Source organism: Hyperoodon ampullatus (genome assembly GCF_949752795.1).
Source record: "Hyperoodon ampullatus genome assembly, chromosome: 3".
Lineage (NCBI taxonomy): Eukaryota > Metazoa > Chordata > Mammalia > Artiodactyla > Ziphiidae > Hyperoodon > Hyperoodon ampullatus.
Window position 1 is genome coordinate 174,461,061 of NC_136916.1, and position 18,844 is coordinate 174,479,904.

General features: G+C 44.6%; 1 protein-coding gene across 1 annotated transcript in view; it reads right to left on the bottom strand.

Moving 5' to 3' along the window:
* SETD3 (SET domain containing 3, actin N3(tau)-histidine methyltransferase) overlaps positions 1 to 18,844 on the bottom strand; it is a 71,379-nt gene that overhangs the window by 47,500 nt on the left and 5,035 nt on the right. Inside the window, exons 2-6 of the mRNA XM_079699654.1 lie at positions 11,109 to 11,218; positions 8,495 to 8,587; positions 6,195 to 6,343; positions 4,147 to 4,219; positions 3,585 to 3,841 (exon numbers count right to left, since the gene is read on the bottom strand). Coding sequence (XP_079555780.1) covers positions 3,585 to 3,841; positions 4,147 to 4,219; positions 6,195 to 6,343; positions 8,495 to 8,587; positions 11,109 to 11,211 — 675 coding nt within the window. The 5' untranslated portion in view covers positions 11,212 to 11,218. The remainder of the gene's footprint in view (positions 1 to 3,584; positions 3,842 to 4,146; positions 4,220 to 6,194; positions 6,344 to 8,494; positions 8,588 to 11,108; positions 11,219 to 18,844) is intronic.

Below are 18,844 nucleotides of genomic sequence, written 5' to 3' on the forward strand. Positions count from 1 at the left end.
GCAGTTACACTGAAAAATGGGTCTTCTACCTAACAGATCAGGAGACAAACACAGAGGGGTAGGGTAAAGCAACAAATGCCAAACTATATTTAATTTAATAATAAATACATTTATTAGGATTTCAACTCAGGTTTGTCTTGACTACAAAGCTCAGGCTCTTTCTGTGCGGCCTCTCTCTCTCTTGGGCAGATCATCCGCTGCTTCAACCCTTCCTGAAACCACCCTCAGTCGGGGCTGCCCCGTTCAGGGCACAAGGTCCTTCCCCTCCCATCGGTTAAATGCCCCCTTCCCGACTGAACTCTCACCAGCTTATGTGGAGAAATGATGACAGTCCACCACATAAAAGTTCATTTTCAAAACGCAATTTCAAGGATCTCGACTCAACTCCTTGGTCCAAGTCTGTGTTTGTAAAGAGTAATCTGAATTTTACACTTAGATTTTTTTCAATCTTTGTTCCCCTGTACTTATATCCTTAACAAGTCAAACATCTCCAAACCTAGTCTTCTATTTGTAAGTGTTTAAAAAGAAGTGATGCTTGTTAAATGACAGCAAGCAGAAAAGCACTTTAAAATATATTCTCCTAGCTACAGCAGGCAGTTAAAGCCGGGGGGGGTCTGGAACTGGCCCATGAAGACTTTCTGACATAGGGGGACAGTGACCAGCAACCAATGTCAGTCAGGCCCTAGGCATCCAACCACTAGAAGGGATTGATGGTGACTTTTGGAATCACACAGGTATTTGAGGTGCTCTGTCCGCGCTCTATATAAATACAAAGCCGGGTTTCTCGGCCTTAGCACTATTGACATGTTGGGCTGGACAATTCCTTGTTTGGGGGCTGCCCTGCACATGATGAGAAGTTCAGCAGCAACCCCAGCCTGGATGCCAGTGGCATCCCCCCTCCCCAAACCTAACAATCAAAACTGTCTCCAACTGTTACCAAATGCTCTCTCAAGGGCAAATACCCTCTCAACCGCCCAGCTGAGATGCACTGATGTAACACAGAAGAAGCTGTTATGTGGTCACATACACACCTTGCTTTCTCTTCGGTTTGATGCTTTTGACAGTCAAGAAAAGTACAGTTTGACTGCATCTTTAAATCATTTTTAAAATTTATGATTCTGCATATATTTTTTTTTCTTTTTACCTTTTGATCTCCTTCACCCATTTTTAAAATCACGACCATTATTTTCAAATACTCAAGATTGGCTTAATTATGCAAAAAAGCCAACATTTGATTGTCTGATAATTCCACATTTGGATATACCTTGTTTCACATGTATTAATCAAAGTTTTCAATAAAAAGGAAGAATAGGGCTTCCCTGGTGGTGCAGTGGCTGAGAATCCGCCTGCCGATGCAGGGGACACAGTTTCGTGCCCCGGTCCGGGAAGATCCCACATGCCGCGGACCAGCTAGGCCCGTGAGCTATGGCTACTGAGCCTGTGCGTCCGGAGCCTGTGCTCCGCAACGGGAGAGGCCACAGCAGTGAGAGGCCCGCGTACCGCAAAAAATAAATAAATAAATAAAAGGAAGAATAAATAAATAAAGGAATACTAAAAAGGAATAATGGATAGATTCATTAATGCTTTAAGACTGTGGTTGTTTTTTTAAAAAGGATATTTGGATTCATTATAAGTTATCCAAATTGTTCTTGTTAGTCATGTGAGAATTTTATTACTCTTAGAAAAACTTCTGAATTAAAGTTTATTTTTAAAATGTTCTCTAGTTCCTGAGATGTTCACAATAGTACTATTTACTACACAGACTGTGGTATAATTCAATCACCTAAACATCATCTAAAGGGGTTTATTTCAGAGGGTTATTAAGAGACCTGGCATGAGACGGTTCCATCAAAATGAACAGAGTATTTTAGTGGCTCATGGTCATTTAAAATCTCATTGAACCTTGAAGCAAAACTGCACTACTTTGTTAATACTGAAATAAACAGACCGATGAGTGTAATGAAAATCCAAAGACCACGCCAAGCCAGCTGTCAGGAGACTCGGCATCGTTCCAGAACCCTCGACTTGACCACAGAGGCAGTTCCTCTCAGGGTAGGCCGCCAGCCTTCGCCATGTCACAGCCCCGATTTTAGAAACACATTTGTGAAAAGAGATGGTTTCCAGTTTGTTGCCTAACAATAGGAAATGACAAAGGCTTAGACCTGCTAGGTTCAGCTTCGCTTTTACTAGTCATTGAAGAAACACAATTAAGAACTAGGAATAGGGCTTCCTTGGTGGCGCAGTGGTTGAGAGTCCGCCTGCCGATGCAGGGGACACAGGTTCGTGCCCCGGTCCGGGAAGATCCCACATGCCGCGGAGCGACTGGGCCCGTGAGCCGTGGCCGCTGAGCCTGTGCGTCCGGAGCCTGTGCTCCGCAATGGGAGAGGCCACAGCAGTGAGAGGCCCGCATACCACACACAAAAAAAAAAAAACAAAAGAGAACTAGGAATAAAAGCACAACCCCTTCAGGTCACGAAGAGCCACGTCACACTTTAGACTGCAGGATTGTAGGTGCAAACTAACCGAATAATCAGTTTTGGCCTGGCTCCATCAACATTTTTCAAATCAAGCACACTCAAAATAAATGCTATATACATATTATATGATAATTCTTAAAGGCTTCCTGAAGTTCAAAGTTTAGGAAAGCAGCGATTTCTACTTGAAGACAAGAGTCATAGTTTTCTATGTATCTTAAGTATTTCATACAGGGGAGGACATACTTTTGAGTGTAGCATTCTTGTGCAGTAAGCATGCTGTAAGGTTAAATGATGAACACAAAAACATTATTTCCTGTAGCAATGAAAACATAGCAGAGACAGACCAGCTAAGGAACAACCAAATCAAGCCTAATCCAGGTTATCGAATTACCCAAAGAAAAGGGAAAGGGAGCAGCTCACTTTCCCACTTGCCACCTATTAGGTACAGCAGCCCAGGAGCTGATTCGTGGGCATATGAGAAAGGGGCGAGTCAGGAGGCAGAGACACTCGCCCTTTCTTAGCTCCCAAGGGAACCCTGACACTGGCCCTCAGCTGTCTGAATGCTGTTCAACTGGAAAGGAAAGAGAACGCTGGCTGAACTGCCAAAACACAGCAAGGAGCAATCAGGTATAATTCAAATGTTCATGACCTTATAGAGATTTCCATGTGACACGTCTACATAGAACTAATTAAAATTAATATAATACACAGTACACTTTGCAAAACGTAAAGAAATCAATTGTCAATATTTTACTACTAATATACGTATGAAGAACCCACAAATGGACTTTCATTTTCTTGGAAAATTTAGACATGGGGCATATCTTTTTGTACTAGATAGACTGTAGAGCTTCTAAAAGTCCATGGTTGTCTTTCGTTTTCAGAAAATGTAATGACTTTCACAACTTAGGAGCAACCGCTGCTTGTTTTAACACTGGGCACTGAGGAAGTCAGATGTATTCCAACCACATTTCTGTAAAAACAGAAACAATGCACTCGATGCCTTTTACCTTAAAAAGCAAAATGTTTAGGTGGAACATTTAAGCAATCAATTTCCCTCCTTCCCTACCCTGTGACACATCCTTTACACAGCTCCCAGCTGCTCACCTGGATGACCTTGTAGAAGTAGGCGTACTGCCGCGCTGTGTTCTTATACTGGCTGAAGACGTCGTGTATGGCCTGTGTGGACTGAAGGTAACGGACCTCTTCCTCTTCGAAGTAGAGAGGGGTGTCGTATTCGCTGGGGAGGGTCTGAATGTAGGGCTGCCAGAAAGAGTTAGGGTCGGCTCGCTCACACAGCAGGTGAAAGGCCAGTGTGATGTTTCCCATGGCTTGAAGAATTCGGTCTTGAGAATACAAGGGCCCTGAATTAACCCAGAAGGTGACAGCATCAGTTCCACACACTGCTTTAAAAAGTGTTCATTCAAAATATATATTAAAGTTATAGGAATATCTTGACAGTCATGTAACATTTAAGGTAAGATGCCCTCTTCTTTTGACATTCTTCTACTATGTCAGATTACAAGTGTGGAAAACACTTCGTGTGGATTTGGGGAAATATTTCACTAGTTGAGAAAACGACCATATATAGTCCCTAGTGCCACAAAATTAAATTTTATATATTTTTATCATTTTTGCCATGCCTTGAACAAACAGAAATTATTCTCACCCAGCACTGAATTTTTAGCAGATTCAACAGTCATTAGTAATTTTCGTGGAACCCATAAAAATAATTCTTCTGCCTAGAAGGAAAAAAATAATAGTAGAATCACCAAGACATGTTACAATCGTCAATCCAGCTACATCTATGGTCAGAAATCCAATCACAATGAAATACAGCTTAAGGTTGCCTATAAGCATTTTATTTCTAATTATCAAATACACTTTTAAATGTAAACATTTATGTTACAGTTAAAGGAGTAGAAACATCGTTTCGAATCCTGTTTCCAAAGAAAAACTACATACACTGGGGAAAAAAAAGCAATTTGAAGCAAATATAACAATTTGGGAATAGAGCACAAGGGTGTTTATTTATTCTTTGCTGTACTTAAGTTCTAAAAACAAAACAAAAAAAGTTCTACCTCCAACAAAAACCCTAACCTGCCAGTGTGAATTGCTATTGAGTTTCTGAAGCTCGAGTAACATTCCTTCCTCCACATGCTTGACCTTAAAGCACACGGATACCAGCAAAAGCACGAGCCGGTAAGACATACTTTGGTTACTAATTTTTTCCCAAGGCATTATCTCACTACTTTGGCAACACGAGATGCTTCTTTTCAGGAAGTCCTGTACGTGTGTCTATGCTGCCTGAAGCATGCACATCAACACAGTACCTTGAGTGTGGTGATGGTGTCACGGGTATATGCACATGTCCCAGCTCATCAAAACATATACGTTAAATATGTGTGATTTTGTATATCAATTATGCCTCGATAAAGCTTAAAAAAACATGCACATAGTGAAGACGGACCACCGCTAAGATATTCCGGGCAGCATCCATACTAATGATGCTTCTCATCAGAGATGAGAAAAACGTGTGACAGCTGGTTTACTCTTGCCTTTTACCAAGGTCTACTATTTATTTTTATGTGTGTCTCGTCCCTGACTATATCAGCCTCATGAAGGAAGAGATCCTGGTGTTTTTGGAAGCATGGTATAATAACAAGCAAGGTACTATTCACACACTATAGATATTTAACAGGTATCTAATAAACCAGTGTATGGCTTATCAAGGTATCATTGAAAAGTAAGCTACGACTTGACCAGAGATGCTGCTGAAGTTTGAAGGGACCCAAATAAATAACATCCATTTCCTCCACTGAAGTTCTGAACCAACTGAGAGAGACACAAGAATACAACAGATGGTGACACAAAATATCACCTACGGAATCCCAGAATTAGACAGACTCCCCACCTAGTTACAGGCAGGACTGGAGCCCCGACAGGACTCCCCACGTGTGGCCTGCCCTGTAAAACTCCCAGGGTGGAGAGAGCAGGGGAGAGAACACATATGGCAACCAGCTCCCACGGAGAAAAAGGCCAAGCCCAGATCCTTCTTCCAGAACCGTCAGATCGTCACACCTCCTCTCTAGGAGCGGCATGAGTGAGGGCCAGAGAGAGGCCTAGAGCCCCGCCGGGGGCTGCTGCTCCCTTCATCTGGAGGGAAGGACTGAGAGTGGAGAAAAGCATCTGTCCCTCAGCACGTGGATATTTCTCTTCTTCTTTCCCCTCCCCTCTGCTGCTGCTGTCTCCGGAAGTGGTACGTCCAGCCACTCAGTTACCCACTCCAGAAAACCGGTCCGCATCTCGACACGGCCCATCCTCCACCCCACCCCACATCCAGTCCATCACAGGGCCCTGTGTGCTCTCCCTCCAAACCACCCAAGCCCACATCCTCCTCTTCACTCAAATCTCAAAAGCCCGCGAGGCATGTTCTCTGGTCTCCTAACAGATGTTCAGAGATGTGACCCGACTTGCCCCACTCACTGGCTGATAGCTCAGTTCCAAGGAGGACGACCTGGGAGGGGCTGTCTAGAGCCCTGGGCTGAGGCCCCTCAGGACCACGGGGCCAGCCGAGAGACTGCAGGTCAGGGAGAGGGAGGTGGGCTGCACGATGCCGACACGTCCACAGTGTGCTCTCAGGACAGCCCGAGACGCCTGTCTCCAGGTACTGGGCCCTCCATGCCACACCACCCAGATGCTCACCTACAAACTCACCTTGATATCTCTTGTTGCTCTCAAACCAAAGCCCTCTTCTTTGAAGTTCACCATTTCAAAACCCTCAACCGAGGCTCCATTTTCAGAGGCCCATTTCATTAGATCAGGAAAGTAATCTTCTCTTTTTCCATCAAAAGTAACAGACAGACCTGTATCAATCCGTGTTTTAGAAAACAAGAGCTCCTTTTAGAACATGTATCAGTCATGCTGCTCTCAGAAAACAAAAAACAGGCCACTGGAACGAACTACCTAGAAACAGTAATAGGACTCCGATCTTGAAAAAAAAAAATCAAAACTGACCACCAGACGTCACAGTACATATACCTTAACTAGCGACAGGAAAGGTGAGTCAAAATCCTGAACGCTCTGCTGGTTACAGAGCAATAGCTGCTGGTCCCAGGTGATATGAATATTGGCGGTCAGGTTCTGGTAGGTGCAATAACAGGGACGGGGAAAGCCTTCATGACCACTGCAGGTTTCTAGAGCAACCTGCCATTTCTCAGGTGCACACTTTCTTTAACAAAACTCCCACGAAAACAAAAATCAGTAGCTCACATACACGCACAAGGAGACATCTGTAAGGAGGAGCCCTAGACCCTGATTCCAAGAGCACAAAACTGGAGCGCTCTGAATTTCGTCCAGCAACTTAAATGAGCAGCATCTATTATGTATCACTGTAAGTGAAACACAAAACTTAACACTGTTTTTCTGAAAGTCCAGTGGTATGATGCCATTTACGTAAATTGTTAAAATACCAATTACTACCATCTATTTGTATGGGGTTATACATGAAGCAGAAACACATTCACTGTAAAGACAACCCCCCCCAGGGGGAGGGGAGGGGAGAGAGTGGGATGGAAGTGTGGGGCTTCAGCTGTGCCTGAAATGCCTAATTTCTTAAAAACAAATATAAGAACCAATCAAAGCACGGAGGGAGGGGAAGAGATCGGACAAGTAGGTGAGAAGGAAGGAAAGAAGAACTTGAACCGACAAGACTCTGGCATGTATCCAATCGAGATAGTAGCTGCTTAGGTGTTATTTTTGGCACTTTTCAGCACGTTTGAAATATCAAAAAAGATGAAAAGCCATGCACAGGAAAAATCATTATTTTTTTGAGGAATAAAGGGAGAGGAACAGGAACTTCAACCACATGAGGTGCTGGGCACAGAACCCAGCCCAGGGCCTGTGGCCATGTCCCCAAGATACAATTCATGGTTAACTAGATCTGTGAAGCAGGACTGCCTGGCCTGGGGCCGTGCCAGGCTAGGTCTGCAAAGGTACCTGTTAAATGGAGAAAACGGATTTTGTTAGGGATACTCTAAAACAGAATTTACTCTTCCCTTACTGAGAACTAGTGAATGCTCTAACTTCAGTGCCAGTTATAGTAAACGGTCTCTTCTCAGCACAGAAACTCAGGATATAAAAAAACTTTTCAGCAACCAATTTGGTGAGCCAGGATTAGCACAATCTACCATTTAATGCAAATTAACACATTATAAAAGAACCCGTCCCCATTGAGGGTTTGAGACTATCTAACCTAAAGACTGCATGTTTGCAGATGTACACGGGAGAACGGGAGAACGGTAAAACTACTCCCTAAGAGGGCAAATACAAAACAAACTGTCTTTCTGAACGCAGGCTCCTTATTATGTTTTCTCCTTCTACCTTCCGTGTGGCCTGCATACAAATCTACTTTTTGTGCTTTACAGCACAAAAACAATAGGTATATTGAATACGCTTTTCCGAATTGACACTTGGCCCCATTGCCAGCCTGACTGAGAATCATTAAGATGCCTACTGAATACACCCTGGAAAAACACAGCTTGAGAAATATAACTACATCTCTTATTAAATCAAGACATATTTGAGTTCATTGTAAATCATGACAAGACATTAACCAATCCGTATATATTTGTGTGTTGACCACACAACACCATGCACTGACCTCAAACCCTAAAGGAAACACAGGATGCAAAAACAAATTTAAATAAGTATTTCATAAGATAAAAATAAATGAAAGTTATACCATCTTAGTCCCCAGATAGAAAAACTGTCCCCACTGAAGCTCAACATTTTTACCCCTTCCAAAGCAGCAACGGCACCTCAAAAATGGGGAAAATCCTGATGGATTCCCAATGCAGTTTCCCTCCCAATATCTAGGAACCCTTCTACAACCACCATCCAGACAGGCACGGAGGCCTGAGGGTTGATGCTGAGACCTTCATTCTCAAAGCCTCTCTGCTTATGCCAGGTTTCCACAGGATGTTATTAAAATGTGATGATCATCTGAGGAAATTTACCTTTTTGTTTTTTTCGTATTTTCTCAACTAGAGACCGGATCTGCACATACTCTTCCCATTCTTTTCCTGGGCCAGGGGCAGGACTACTGCATTCTGTAACACAAAAACCATGGCACCCAAACATTTCTTTCAGCTTAACCTGTTAGTCTTCAGAAGAAAAAGGATCTGGGTTTTGTTGTTGCTGTTGGTTTATTTTTAAAGGACAAAAGATATATAACCGTGATGACAGAGGTGAGAAGTATAAACCAGGTATACTTTTTTTTTAATTAATTAATTAATTTATTTATTTATATTTAATTTTTGGCTGCGTTGGGTCTTCGTTGCTGCGCGCGGGCTTTCTCTAGTCGCGGCGAGCGGGGGCTACTCTTCGTCGCTGCGCGCGGGCTTCTCATTGCGGTGGCTTCTCTTGTTGCGGAGCACGGGCTCTAGGCACGCAGGCTTCAGTAGTTGAAGCATGCAGGCTCAGTAGTTGTGGCTCGCGGGCTTAGCTGCTCCACGGCATGTGGGATCTTCCCGGACCAGGGCTCGAACCTGTGTCCCCTGCATCGGCAGGCGGATTCTTCACCACTGTGCCACCAGGGAAGCCCATAAACCAGGTGTACTTTTTAAAGCACGTAAACCCTCTGAAACCACCCAAGCCACATATTACACTGTGACCACAGGACACAGGTGTGAGCACCTAACTTGCATCTACCTCATTCTTGCTGCTCTGATCAATTTTCCTCAGAATACTCATAACAGGAGAATCTAAAAAGCTAAGCTAAAATGCAAAACATTTCCCTGAAAACTCTTGTGGATGGTGAAAAGAAGGTATATTAAGAGTCAACATTTTTTTCTAGTTAAACTCCATAACAATGGCTCCCTAAGGGAACCAGTTAAATTGGACATAAGGACAATCAGTCAACAAACATTTCACATCCTTGTGTAAGGCTCTATAATAAGCACTCTGGGGGAGTTACAAAAAGAGATGGCACAGTTGCCGCTAAAAAAGAAGCTAAGATTCTGTCGGGCCAAAACCGAAAGACCTACCGCCAAGACCGGAGCCATGGCGGTGGAAGGTTGCACCCTGGGCACCCGGCCTGTCAGCAGCCCTGACCTTTTAAGACAGTAAGTATCAGTTTAAAGAGAGAGACCCCGACCACATTCCTGATAAACCTCCTGGCCCCCTTTGTTCCCCAAAGAGAAGACTAGATGTGGTAAATAATCAACAGGGGTTGGGAGGGTAGGAACTGGGAGACGGGGACTGACACATATACACCATTGATACCATGTATCAAATAGACCACTAATGAGAACCTGCTGTATAGCTCAGGGAACTCTACTCAATGCTCTGTGGCGACCTAAATGGGAAGGAAATCCGAAAAGAGGGGATATATGTATAGGTATAGCTGATTCATTTTGTTGTACAGTAGAAGCTAACACAACATTGTAAAGCAGCTATGCTCCAATTAAAATTAATTAAAAATTAATAATAATGAACAATAACTAGTTATGCACTGACTCATAACTTAGGTTAACCAGTCTGACTTCACTCTTCCATCAACAAACACTGACTGAGGCCCCAGAATACAGGAGCCTGTCCTGAGGCCGCCTGTAGTCTAGCAGGAGAGACAGGTGGGGAGGGGCAGACACAGCCGTGCTCTGTGGGAGCCCACACTCACCTTCTGGGGGGTACCCCACAGGGGAGGACGGCAGCACTCGGGGAGGGGCCTGACCCTGACTTGGTTGCTGCCTGCCTGCCTGTGTCAGGGAACGAAAGCTGAATTTTTATTGGGGGGTTAGCCTGTCACATCATCTAAACATAAGGGGCCAAGAAAACGAGACAAACGTAGTGAGTTAATCGAGTGACCACGGCTAAATCTGAAACATACAGAGCACAGACTTAAATTCACAATTTAAAAAAAGAAGTTACCAGTTTACACTAACTTGCTAAAGCAAGTGTCGGCACTTAACAGATATTTAACTTCCTAGAACCAAGAACGGATAACCTCCATATGTGACATTGGAAAACTATTACGAATCACTGAAAGTAAAGGGGAGGGAGCCCAGTTCCCACGGTTTGCTCTCTGAGCGGCACGCTGCGCTCACCTCTGGCTTCACGGCCCAATGACCTTCAACCTCCACGTGCCATAGCTCACATGGGGCTCGAGACACTCTATTTACTGATGCAAACACTGCGACTCAGCAGGGTTAAGGAACTGGTCCAAGGCCACACTGTTAAAAAGCAGTGGGGGGGGAAAAAAAAAAAAAAGCAGTGGAGTTCGGCCTGGCCCACCGGTGCAGGCGGCTGGTGGTTATGCTGTAGCAGCTCTACATTCATTCGTCCTGTCGTCCAAGCCTCCTTAACCAGAGTTACAGTTAGTACCGTACCTGTTAGGTAAAAGTTACCTGCTGGAACCTGTTGGTAGCGTACCTCCATTTTTACAGGCAGGGAAGCTGCAGGCTGGGGAAGATCTGTAACGTGCCAGGTCCCATGGCTAAACAAGCTGGGGCCTGAACACAAGCTTGTTTCACCGCCTGCTCCCCAGACCAGGGACCCCCATGCGGTGCAGGGGTGTGAGGAGAGAGACACACGTGTCCCACACAGAGGCGGGAAGGCCGAGCCGAGACTTACTCTGCAACAGCTCACTGGTTAGGTTCAAGGTTTCCTTCGGGGACACGCTTGCTGTAGCACCAGTGCCTGATTTCTGCGTTTTTACTCGACTCTTCTTACCCATTTTCTGACTACGGAGAAGAAAAAGAAAAAACAAAGAGAAAAGCATTACATTTCCAAAGAATAAAACTGAGTAATAAAATGTGGCACAGCAGCAGCTCAGCCTTGAGACATGAAGATCTTACCTCAAAGGTGCCATATCCTGAAGTTTCCTTCCAGAAAAAGCAACGTGTAACAAATACTAGTATTTGGAGGCCCTCAAATGTGAAAAAAAGAACCTGCTTTGTTGTCTCTGGAAGAAAAGCTCATTCCTTTCCACCTACAAAAACTATAGTAGAAGCAAGTTTTACTCTAGAACTTTTTTCAAATTACATAGACTTCACTGTATATCCTAGTATTCTGTGATACTACATAGATAGAAGTTACATCTACATTCATGTATCACAAATTATCACATGGCCACAAAAACCTATATAGTCTCTCCTCCCTCTGCTTTAAAAGAATAATTTCCCATAAAGAGTAACTATATCATAAGCAACAGATTAGACTCTCTAGACAAATGCTGAAGACATTTTAGAGATCAAAGAAACTTCAGAGAGCTAATTCAATTCCTTCATCTTGTTCCAAGGAAAATCCTTGCCCAGGGTTTCACAGGAAGTCGACAGCAGACCCTACCCTCGAAAGAGGTCTCCACTGCCTCCCAGTCTGGCACTTCAACCACCCTGGAGCCCTCAACGGTCTAACACATAAGAAATGGCCAGGATATGCCACAAGCAGACGAGACAGTGGGACAGGGGATGCACCGATGGACACTGGGCAGAGATGTCTGTAACATCTGTCTGAAAACATTTTATAGCAGTGAGTCAGGAGATGTGTCTTGAAGAAAGAAAGGGACTGGGATGTATGAAGAAAGGGTGGGCAACTCAAAGGCAAGGCAGGGGGCACAGCACCCCAGGTGGAGAGGCCTCTGTGGGGAGCGGTGGGACGGAGGACCCCCAGCTGCAGGAGGGCTGCAACTGTTGCCCGAGGACTTTGATCTCAGCATTCCTCCTAAGACAGAAGCGCTTGAGGACGACAACCCAGGAAGACGGAGAGAGATCCCCCCAGAGAAGCGACTGGAGCCATCCACACACTAATGAATACCACACACCACGTTGACGCTCCACGGACCCCTTGCCAACAAGCTACAATTAATCTCAAGGGAGAACCAAAAGGCAAACTCTGACCTACTTGTTTTTTACAAAGAGAAATGACTATTGTGGTGTGGAGAGCTGTGATGGGACCAAAGGTTGAAAACGCATATCCTCCCACAGCCTAGCTGATCACTGATTCCACTGCAATGACTCCATGCAAATACAGGCCATGCTAAAACAACAGAAAATAGCACTCTATTAAAGGGCTATCTTATGCAGCTTCTCTGATGCATCTGATGCATGAAGTATACTTTGTAACTTACGTATCTAAAAAGCCACAAGAGTGGAACACATAGTGCCAGGCACCCTGGAACAAAAGTGAACAGGTAACAATACCTAAAACTTCGGCAGCGAAGAGAATTAGTTATTTTGAGATCAAAAGCAGAAGGAAAAAAAAAAAAGTGTGGGGTGGGGGGAGCAGGCGGGGGAATGGTTTAAGCACCTTTCCTTAAGCTCAAGGACTAAACAAGAAGGAAGCTCCCGGGTTTACTCGCTCACGGCTGAGAGCCCTGGACGGAGCACCTGCCGCTCTTCTTGGCACCAGGCCCTCTCCACATCTACCAACAGCATCTCTGCGGAGGACCACTGAACTTGACCTGAAAACAACTAAGACTACGAGTAAGCCTGGACAGTAGGGCTTTAATCACACTTCCAAATATAAGAACTGCGAAGCCCGCCGTCAGAGATGGGCTGGCCGGCCTCTCCCTGCCAGCGGAACCTTCTGTGTGTTAGGCGCCAAACAACTCAAAAACATCACTCAGATAGGAACTCCAAGACCCTTCCCTCCTCTTAGCAGGCCTGGGGCACAGTGAACCCAAGGCAGCCGCGCCCCCGCTACGCCAGCGCCCCCAGCGCGAGGACCCGAGGGCTACAAGAGGCTTCTTCCCTCTGCTGCAGCCCCTTTCCCCTCCCCACCCCACGTCTTCCCTCGGGAATCCCTCCAACTCCCATGACTCTCTGGCATCTAGATACCTGTCCTGAGATAACCATCGTAAATTAAAGCAGCAGCCGTAGTGACCCTGTCTGTGTGCAGTCTGTAACCTCTGCCATGCACTGGGCTAAGATCATCTCTTCATTCGATCTTCCCGGACACTCTAATCAGTAGGTATTAGCCTCAGCTTTGAGAGGACATTCTCAAAAAGGTGAAGTCCTCCATCTTTGTCCAAGGTTAGAGGTGCACTTAGAACTCGGGTCTGCCTGACTCTAAAGCCTGTGCTCGGCCACTGCCCCACTGCTTCTGTGACATGCAGAGCAAAAGCACAGGGCTCCGCAGGGAGCAGAAGGGCGGACACGTCTTCCAGACCCGACACCGACAACATCCGGCCAAGTGGTAACACCCCTGAGTATCTCTGGCCACCTGCTCGTCTTGAATTCACCTCTTGCTTGGACTGTAAGTGTCCTGCGTTCTCCCTGCCCAAGGCCACCCCTGCCACTTAAATCTGCCCCCACCGAGTAACAGGTACCGATATACAACACAGGTGAAACTTCAAAACACTTCAGGAAATTAGCACCTGGGAGAGCAGCTGTCCTTGAACTTCATACACATGAAATTAGACAACATATAGGCTTCTTTCGCTCCACACAAGGTCTTTCCAGGGCTCTAAGGTGACCCCTAACCTCCCCAGCACAGCCCTCAGGGCCCTTCACTGCTTCACCCCATTTTACTTGCCAGGCTTTATTCTTCCCATCACCCCTTACACAACACAGCTCTAGGATCTGCTCTTGTTCCCCCCTTTTTCTGAAATAAAGCTACCCCTGTCTCCTCCTGGCAAAATTTTTCACATACTCAGTCAAAATGTCCCCCATGGCCTTGAGGAAATTCCAGGCTCCTCCAGGCAGCCCTCACTTCCATGCAAATCAGTAAGAACGGGTCAAGTTCAAGGTGATTAACAGATGCTAAAGGCTTGGCTTACCTCGAGATCAGTCTTTTGGAATTCTCTTTGGACTGTTTCCCTCCCACAGGGACATAAGCCCTAAAGAGAGAAAGCAGCTTGCCCAGGTTAGACAGTAAGAATCTTCCAGTAGGCATTAACTCGCTTCTCAATTAAGGAGGGGTAGGGAGATGGCTGTCCTTCTCCCCAGGGGATGTACCTCCCTGGGGTACAGGACCCTAGGTCCAGACCCGCTCTTAATCTGTTCTACCCAGAAACCGGGTTGACGGTGACCTCACCCAGGAAAGCCTCCAGTCACCTGGACCCACTGTCCCGGAGCTCCTAATTACTCAGCCCCCGGCGCACTGAATCAGAGGCAGGTCCTCAAGCCTTAAGTGTGTACTTGAAGAACTAACGTTTCTGGAGGGCGGGGGTTCTCTGTACCCAGTTCTATGGCCCAGCAGCCGTTTTTCTGAACTTTACAGACGTCAATGTCTATAAGATTCATTTGCCTCTGGATTCGATATGGTTTGGCACCAATTCTTCCTTCTCGCATTTGTGTGACACCCCCCCGTAAAAGTACCTCAAAGGTGGCAGCCCCGCATTTACTTCTTTTCAACCCACAAAGCATCAGGCCCTCCTGCCACCCTCTGACAGCTCCCTCAGCCCCTCGGCGCCATGCCATCCTCTGAGCCACACGCTCCCTCTTCTCTGCGGCCTACGTGCCTTCAGCCCTTGGTGAAGGTGTCTGAGTCTTGACTCAAACCCCAGCTTACCGACGGCCCCCTCCCCACTCCACACCCTGCAGAGCTCAGCCCTGGAGCCTCCACGGCCTCACGCGCTGTAGCTGACATCATTTATGTGCCTACCTCACCCACTGGTGTGGGTTTCTGTCTTGTGGCAGAAAAAACCCAAAGCTTCCATTTTTAAATTATCTGTAGGGTCTAGGATGGTGCCACGGACACAGTTGAGGGTCAAATATTTGTTGAATGAAGGAAAATCTTATTTGAATTTACTAGTGTTACTTACGGGTAAGATTTATTTCCCATCACGATAGTGAGATTATACAGCAAGGAACCATTGTGATACGTTCTCCCACCAGTGACAGAACAGCAGCCAAAATGAGACATTCACTTAACACTTAACTACTCCTTCTAAGAACTAGGAGGACTCTTAAAAGTCAAAACATAAATGTACACATATAAAATTCACATTTAAAAAAGTTTCCTTTGGGAAACCGTAGTTAGTTGTTAGAAAAGCTTTAAGATATTAAAGTTCATAATAGAATCTCTCCAATAAACACAAACTAATTTTTTAAAGTGTTTTTGGTCTCTTAGAAAACAACCAAGCAGGAATAAGTCCGTTTCCAATAGAAATGGAAGAGCTGCTACTCAAGCACAACTTCAAGCTCCAGGGGCACTTGTGACTGGGGGCACGAGCATCTGTAACGGCTCTCTGCACTGGCCGGACACGTTCCCACCACAGCCTGCAGAGGCCAGTGGTGACCACTGGCATGGCAGGGGGCTCAGGCGTGGCTATGACTTGGCCAAGAGCCCAGAGCCAACAAGCAGCAGACCTACGGCTTCAACCTGAAACCCTGTGTTACATCCAGCACATTCGCAACTAAACAAGGTCTCCTGCATCCACGTGCCAGGACCACATCGGCCGCTGCAGAAGATGACCACAGCCAGATGAGGGACAGCCAGCCCTGCGGGCCTCAAGGATGAGGAGGTGAGGACCCTGGACTCAGCCTGGATAACTCCTAAAATGTGCGGGCAAAGTAACCAGAGAGGGGTAAGGAATAAAGTACAGGTAAAGAAGAAGGACTAGATGTTACGATTCAGTCTGAGAAAGTGTTAGAATCCAGGCTGAGTGGTTTCCTAAACTCAACCCCCTTCTGCCTTTTTTAGCTAACAAAGATTTCCCTAACTTCATGGATTTAAAATAACTACCTACCCTGTTCATTTATGATTCAAAAACTTGTTACATACAATGAATAATTTTCATTGTGAGTTCAGCTGAATCCGGGGCTAGATTCCAAGTTTCAACAAATGAAAGAGCCAAATAGGCGTCTTGAATATTCTTAGTGATCTCCGTGGAAAAACACTACCTATTAGTTTAATTCATCAACTTCCTACAAAGACCAAATATTTATCTTCAACATTTATTTCAAATATGTATATTAGAAAAATACAAAGATGTGCTAAATTAGGTACGTGTATGCACACACAAAGTTAAATTCCAAATTTTAGCCAAAAGTACAATGCTAAATGAAAGATTTTTCTCCCCCAAAGTTTACATCGAAAGCAGGTATAATTTCCAAATTCTTAATGAATTATCTGGGGGAAACAAATATACAGTAAAAAAAGGACTTAAACAATACTTAAGACAAAAGAAAATAATATGCAGAAAAGCAATAGGATTGACAGGCAAAAGGATTCTACAGTAAACAATTACAGTGACAGTCCTTCAAAGGAAGGGGCATCTATAAAAAGAAACAGCAAGCTAAGAGTTCCACACATATCTACATTGCTTCACCATGAAGATATTTTAAAAATCTACAAAATCCTCAAAATCTGGCTCTTTATAACACCATAAACTATTTAGCAAGTCCATCAACAACCTCTCCACCTAAGAGATACAACAAACTTTAGAAAACAGTAAAATAGATGGCATATTCAATTATTATTTAAATTGCTGACTAATATGCAAGTGTCATCTGTAATCAACAACCACTTCTGACCAGTGAAGTGATTCTTTCATACACAATCTGCCTAGGTGACGAGAAATAAGAACACAGTGCATTTAAGGAACTTGGCTGATGGGGTGGTGGGCGTGATGAGGGGGATACTTAACCCATTTTTACAAAGCATACTTCACACCTACTGAACAGACTGAGATGGAATTCAGCTGTGTGGGTATTTTTTTTCTTTCCCCCCAAAATTCTAAACGGAATGAATGTATATTTGCGATATTCTTGAGTTGCTTTCAACTAAATACAACTAGAATAAACATTTTTGATTATACTTATTTGACAATTTACCCAGAAAACCTTAGCTCAAACCCAGCATCTGTTTTTCAATGTATGCTCCATCTTCCCAACTTTACAGCTGGTTTGACTAAGGGAGAGAATGGTCCTAGGGCTTCCTCCCACCTCAGGCTCCCAGCTGTAAATGGACTTGAAGGGAGAGTGAAGCCTGCCTAATTTTTGGAGGGAGAAAAGAATCTCACTAAAATACTTCGCAGGCCATTAGGATCAGATGACTACATTCTGAATTAAATACACAAACTACAGGATGATGGCCTAGGAAAATGAAAGCACTCCCAAACTGAAAAGCATTTAACTGTGCTAAGGTCTCTCTCCTACAAAAACTGATGAAGCATACATGGTCCTTGCATTGGTACCATGTTAACTGAAATACTGGAAACCCCTCTCTTTGCACAGTAGCAGGATCTAGTAACAGGGTCAAGCCTTACTAACTTATACAGGTTCAAGCGGCTAACTAGCACCCATCATTCCAATCTCTATCAAAGGAGACGCTGATGTGTCACAGCTCAAAAGTACCAAGAAGTCAGGGCAAGCAGACAGGCAAGATGATGGAATTAGTTTCAACTCAGTAGCTACATACATACCAAGATGAATGTAGACCTATAAGCTGCATGTAATTAAAATTTCAGTCTTTATACAGAACAATCTGGGCTGTCATATATACATATATAGATAGATACGTAGATAGATATAGATATATACAAACTTGAGATTTAAACTTGCTTTCTACAATGTTTTTGCTATATTTCCACTAATACACATGATAATTTTAGAGACGCTTAAACCATCTTTGATTGACTTTTCAATACGTAATAGTCTTAGTTTTAAACTATTGAATTAAGTTGTAAATACACTTAAAATGAGCCTCCTATTTAAAGGAAGTTGCAAAACAAACTCTTCATAAAGCAAAGAATCATTCAGTATCATGAATAACCATTTCCTATTATAGTTTTCTAAAAGAAAAAAGAAAAATGTTAAGGGTGAAGGAACAGCTAGTTATAATCTGTCAAGAAATTACTTTCAAACCACCCACATTCCTCCCATAAGGATTCTAGATTCTAGAATTGTGGAACATCGGGTTTGGAAGAGACCTCTGGGGCTATCTATGTTAACCCTCAAGCCTGAACATCTTTAAAATAAAGATATCTAATGTTATGTAGCAGGTATGGTTATCAAAGTGCTTTGCTCTCCACTGCCAAATTCAACCCAAGGAGATGAGTCCCCAACTTACCGTGGTTCACGTTAGGATATTTCAACTTTAATACAGATAGTGCAAGCGCATACACACTCAGTAGAAACCTTGAATTTTTTGTTTTGTTTTGTTTTGTTTGCGGTACGTGGGCCTCTTACTGCTGTGGCCTCTCCCGCTGCGGAGCACAGGCTCCGGACGCGCAGGCCCAGCGGTCATGGCTCACAGGCACAGCCGCTCCGCGGCATGTGGGATCTTCCCGGACCGGGGCACGATCCCGTGTCCCCTGCATCGGCAGGCGGACTCTCAACCACTGCGCCACCAGGGAAGCCCGAAACTTTGAATTTTTATCTTTTCCCAGGCTAGTGATATGCAGTGCGATACCCTCTGGTGAC